The 6058-nt window shown below is 40.1% G+C and overlaps 1 protein-coding gene across 1 annotated transcript; it reads left to right on the top strand.

The window, feature by feature from the left end:
* Positions 1–237: 237 nt before the first annotated feature.
* On the top strand, positions 238–4185 carry LOC122744205 (protocadherin beta-16-like). The gene has a single exon (XM_043989634.1). The coding sequence runs from the start codon at positions 391–393 to the stop codon at positions 2779–2781; it is 2391 nt and encodes a 796-aa protein (XP_043845569.1). The 5' UTR covers positions 238–390; the 3' UTR covers positions 2782–4185.
* The last annotated feature ends 1873 nt before the right edge of the window (positions 4186–6058 follow it).

A 6058-nucleotide genomic window follows, 5' to 3' on the forward strand; every position in this document is an offset into this window, starting at 1 on the left:
TGTTTGCTCCTGTTCTTGATCTCAAGGAGAAATCAGGTCCTAGAAATCTAAGACCATAAGTTTTATATTAAAGGGCTTTCATCTAAAATTTTTGGGGGTCGTGAAATGGACTTTAGAGTGCAATTTGCCCATAAAGACGCATGGTGGCGCTGCAGAATAAGAATGCGAATAAAAGAACTGCAAATCCTGCAGACTCCATTACATAAACATAACAAAGACAAGTTCAGAAGAGAAGAATGCAGGGTTTAGTGCGAATCTAGAGGTCCCAGAAGGACTATCCTGAATTACAAATAAGAAATTCAGAGTTCCTTCAGTCGAAAAACAGGGGATCGATTGTATCTGGAGTTTCTCTTGCTTGAAAGGATTACGCATTGTGCACCCAGACAAACAATGGATACTGCGCCAGGCAAAATTCAACAGAACAGGCAAGTGATATTCCTTATTGTAGCTTTTCTCTTGTCTGAGGTGGGTTCGGAGCCGGGGCGGTTTTCTGTGGCAGAGGAGATGGAGAGCGGCTCCTTTGTTGCCAATGTGATAAAGACCCTTGGGGTGGGAGTGGGGGAATTGTCAGCTCGAGGGGCCCGGGTGCTCTCTGAGGATAAAAAACAGCATTTACAGCTCATTAGTGAGACTGGAGACCTTCTTATAAAAGATAAATTGGACAGGGAGGAGCTGTGCGGCCCCACCGAGCCCTGTGTGCTACCTTTCCAGATCTTACTAGAAAATCCTTTGCAGTTCTTCCGGGCTGAGCTCAAGGTCGAAGATATAAATGACCATTCGCCCACATTCTTAGATATGGAGACATTTTTGAAAATACCAGAAAGTACCACATTGGGGACAACTTTTCCCTTGACAATCGCCCAGGATATGGATGTCGGAAAGAATGGTCTCCAAAACTATACAATCAGCCCTAACCCCTACTTTTTCCTTCGTACTCGCACCCACCGTGATGGGAGGAAGTACCCGGAACTGGTGTTGGAAAAAGCTCTGGATCGTGAGGAGCAGCCGGAGCTCACATTAACCCTCACCGCCATCGACGGTGGGTCCCCGCCCAGGTCTGGGACCGCCCAAGTGAGGATCACCGTTGTGGACATCAATGATAATACACCTGTGTTTGCTCAGCCTCGGTATGAAGTGCAGATTCCCGAGAACAGCCCCATTGGTTCCCTGGTTGTGACTGTCTCTGCTCGAGATTTAGATGCTGGTATCTATGGAGATATAACTTATACCTTATTCCAAGCAACTGCAAAAGTCAGTCAAATGTTTGGAGTAGACCCCATATTCGGAGACATTCGACTGAAAAGAGCAGTGGATTTCGAGGAAATCCAGACATATGATCTATATATCGAGGCCATAGACGGGGGAGGCCTTTCTACAAAATGTAGTGTCTTGGTCCATGTGACAGATCTAAACGACAATCCCCCAGAACTGACAATGTCATCATTTACCAGCAATATCCCAGAGAACTCCTCTGAGACTGTGGTCGCTGTTTTCAGCATCCGAGATCGGGACTCCGGGGACAATGGAAAGATGACTTGTTCCATTCAGGAAGATCTCCCTTTCGTCCTGAAACAGCAATTTGAAAACATCTACATTCTCATAACAGAAGAAACATTGGACAGAGAGAATAAGGCGGAGTACAATATTACCATTACTGTCTCGGATTTTGGGTCTCCAAGACTCAAAACTGAGCATAACATCACGGTGATCATCTCCGATGTCAATGACAACCCACCAGTATTTAATCAGACAGCCTATACACTCTACCTCCGGGAGAACAACAGCCCAGCTGTCCATATTGGCAGCGTCAGTGCTAGCGACAGGGACGTGGGAAGCAATGCCAAAGTCACCTATTCACTGCTGCCCCTTGAGGATGAAAAACTGCCCCTCTTCTCCTACATCTCTATCAACTCAGATAATGGACATATTTATGCCCTGAGATCCCTGGATTATGAAGCCATACAAACTTTCCTGTTTACTGTGAAGGCAACTGATGGAGGCTCTCCATCCCTGAGCAGCAAGGTACTCGTTAGTGTTGTGGTCCAGGATGAGAATGACAACTCTCCCTTTGTGCTGTACCCCCTGCAGAATGGCACAGCTCCCTGCAATGACCTGGTACCCAGAGCTGCAGAGCCAGGTTACCTTGTGACCAAGGTGGTGGCTGTAGATGGGGACTCAGGACAGAATTCCTGGCTTTCCTATCAATTGCTTAAAGCCACAGACCCTGGGCTTTTCACTGTCTGGGCCCATAATGGAGAAGTGCATACAGCAAGACCTATTAGTGAGAGAGATGCCATCAAACAAAAGCTCCTGGTGCTGGTGAAGGACAATGGACAACCACCTCTATCCACAGCAGCCACACTGAATGTGATCCTGGTTGATGGTTTCTCTGAACCCTACGTTAATCTCTCAGAGGAAACCAAGGAACAAATGCAAACTGACTCTCTCACTATTTACTTAGTCATTTCTCTGGCCTCTGTATCTTTTCTCTTCCTGGTCTCAGTTATCCTGTTCATCTCAGTACGCCTTTGGAGGAAAAAAAGAGATACTTTGAACAGTGGCTACTTTGGACCACATGGACCCTCATCAGGTCACTTTGTGGATATCAATGGAACTGGGACCCTGTCCCAGAGATATCAATATGAAGTGTCCCTGACCAGTAGCTTGGGGACCAATGAGTTCAAATTTTTAAAGCCCATTATTCCCACTGTACAAGCTCAGGGCTGTGGAAAGGATTTAGAGGAAAATCCATCCTTTCAGAATACCTTTGGCATCAATTAATGACCTTGCCCTGTCTATAAAATGCATTACATGATGATAATTTAAAATAATTATTCACAATTTTATGACATTGTACTATATCTAACTTTTTGTGTTCTATTTTGTTCCATATAGATAATCAATAGTTTAGGAAAGTAATGTATTAAGCTTGTTTCTTAGACATTTAACACTTTCATATGTATAGTCTTTAGTCTATTTAGATTTGGAAGGGCCTTTGTATGTTATATAATCCAACTCCTTTATCTTACAAATCAGGAAACCGAGGCCCAGTTAAGATAGGTGATTTGTCTTGTTTTGTTTGTTTGTTTTTGTGGGGCAATGAGGGTTAAGTTACTTGCCCAGGATCACACAGCTAGTAAGTGTCAAGTGTCTGAGGTCAGATTTAAACTCAGGTCTTCCTGAATCCAGGGCCGGTGCTTTATCCATTGTGCCACCTAGCTGCCCCTCACGATCTGTCTTTTAAGGGAAGATCCACTGCTTGTTGCTAATGGACGTATGTAATATTTTTACAATAGTTTAAGTTATTGGTATCTTAATATAATGAAGCACAAATGTTTTCACATTTCCATTGCAAATGAAGGTTTGGTACTCTCATTAGCAGCACATATTCTAAAGTTAGGACTGTATAATGTTGATTAGTGTGACTCCTCTTCAAGAATGGCAAATTCATCAAGCACCCCATATTTTGAATAAAACTTTCATGGATCCTTCCAACTCTTAATTCTCATGTCATTATACCAAACATGATACAAGGGGTCCTGTAAAAAATGCATTATGTTTTTAGTGGTTACTGAATAATATTTCACTGAACTTTTAAAACCATGGATTAAGTAGTTACAGGCAGTATAATTTCAATCTAATGGTATTTTAGGGGGCTTTTTAACCTCTTTTATTTTCTACTGTAATGATATAAGTTAAGGTCTTCCACAATCGAAAGCTCATTTTATCACTGGTTGTCATATGGAACATGTTTACAAAATATCACATGGCCAGAAATAATTTGTTATGGAAATTCTGGATGTAAATTAAATGTCCAAGTATCCCCACAAGAAATTGAGTTTGGAGTTCTTAACTGTATAAATGGCAGCTAATCACCGATTGTTAACTAGACCAGAAACTAAGGTTGGTTTGATGTTTTGGGTTAAACAGGCAGCACTTCTGGATGAAACTGCCTCTATCCTCAGAAATATGATTATTCAAATATTTAAGTTTTATCCCTTTCTATTCCTCACATTACTGTAGTCTTGAAATATTCTTGTGTTCTATAGTGTCACTTTATTTGCTCCACTCCTTTTCATTTGAATGATTATTTGCTTCATATGTCAATAAGAAATAATTATCTTAATCATTTTAGTATAACTGCTAGAAAAATTTGAATGAGAAAAATACCAGAAGAATATTATCTTTGTGATGTGGAGGGTTTTTTAAAAATCACCTTAGAAATAAAACTAAGGAAAACTCTTCAAGGCTAATGTATTACTTAGTGTGTAGTCCGATAATGCTTAAAGGGTACAATTCTTAATTAATTTTTACAGTGAAGTTGAAGTCCATATGTCTCAAAAGCTTAAAATAATAATAGCAGTTTCCTCCCTCTCTATTTTGAGACCATACTCAGTAACTTGGACATATGTATCCAAACTTTGAAAACCGTCACTATAACCTTGTGGTTTGGATGTGTTTGCACATTTTTATGCAATTCCACAGTGTAATATATGCTCCTCCATCATTTTCATCTTGCTCCTCTTGTTTTTTTTTTTAAACAATACAACTTTAGGCTTAGAATCCTATGACTTGTTCAGGAAACTGGTGGGGCAGAGGGTAGGGGATTCTGGAAATTCTCAACAAGCCTAATTCTCACCACCACCACCTACTTCACATCTTCTTTTGTACCTTTGTGATTTATGTAGTTCATTGGTCACTTCCAGAGGTTTTGGGAATCAAGCTACTCTCCCCAACCACAGAGCCTCTGCAAGTGAATTCTGCCCCCCCATCTGAAATATAACCTTTATCTTTTCTTCACTAAAATCCAAAATCCTCTGCAGCACAAAGATGTACACAAACAATACAAAGAAGGAAGGAATTTCTTCAAGCAAGACTGAGCCAGATTTTCCCAGAAAAAATTATTTCTTTGTGACTCAAAAGATAGTTCAATGACTCAAAGGCCAGAGAGTACCCTGAGAAAACTATCTCTGGTTGGAATGTTTTCAACTTTTTAATAGGATGTGGGTTTGTGTGTGTGTGTATAATGCCAGTATCAGTACCTGATGGTCTAGTGTTCATCTGCCATTGACTGCCATGAAATCATAGTGTTTTGGGTAATTATGTGTTTACTTACCTGAAATATGGAGTTCTCAGACTCTATACAGTGATTTCATGTCTTAAACAAGTACACGACTAGTTTAAAACTGCAGGATGTCTAATTATTGTCACACTTATATGAACTTACACCACCTTCAGGATGCTGTAATTTGACCTCAATAGTAAATTCAAGTACGTGGATCTAATGTGATTCTAGAAGATAAACCCATAGTTATTTTCAGTATTATTAAAGGTTAAGTTTCCCATATTAGCTAGTTGTGAGAGAAAACAGTCAAAAAACGCAAAACTAAGATTAAGGAATGGAATTTTTCCATGACTACTCATGTATAACTTATTTTGAATTGATTGAGTTCTTGTGGGTGGGGGTTGGGGATGGAAGGGGGAAGAGAAGTTGGAACACAAAGTTTTTTAAAAATTGATGTTAAAATTTTGTTTTTACACATATTTTGGAAAATAAAATTCTATTCAGAATAAAAAAAGGTTAAGTTTAAGGGTACAGCAAGTTTGGCTGCTACTGTTCTGCTTTCTTAACAACTGAGATAAGTTCAGCCATATAAGTTTTCACTTAAGTTGACACCATATATTTGAGTCTTAAGGGGGTGGGGTGGGTAGGGAAGGCAAAGCAATGCACATTATCAGACTAAAAGCACAAGCAGAAGAAAAATAATGCAAAAAATAAAGGGAGTGAGGAAGGAGAGCAGTGAAGAAGCAGAAAGAGAGAAGAGAAAGAATAGATCAAGAAAATTCACATATGTCAGGGAATAGCAGAGGAGGACTAAGAATAGACTCAGGTGCCTCTCCTTAGGTGAGCATCAGGGTGTTTCTCTCCATTGCTTTACAGAGACTGGGAACTCTGTGGTAGGTATATCTAGAAGTTCTGAGAGAAATAAGTTGAACTATGAAGAACAAATATCCCGTTTCAGAAATCCAATACCTAAGGTATTCAGAAAACTAGGAT

The sequence above is a fragment of the Dromiciops gliroides genome, chromosome 2 (assembly GCF_019393635.1).
Source record: "Dromiciops gliroides isolate mDroGli1 chromosome 2, mDroGli1.pri, whole genome shotgun sequence".
NCBI classification, from domain to species: domain Eukaryota; kingdom Metazoa; phylum Chordata; class Mammalia; order Microbiotheria; family Microbiotheriidae; genus Dromiciops; species Dromiciops gliroides.

Excerpts from the sequence above, each read along its gene's own strand:
- LOC122744205 (XM_043989634.1), top strand. The coding sequence starts at position 391 with ATGGATACTGCGCCAGGCAAAATTCAACAGAACAGGCAAGTGATATTC.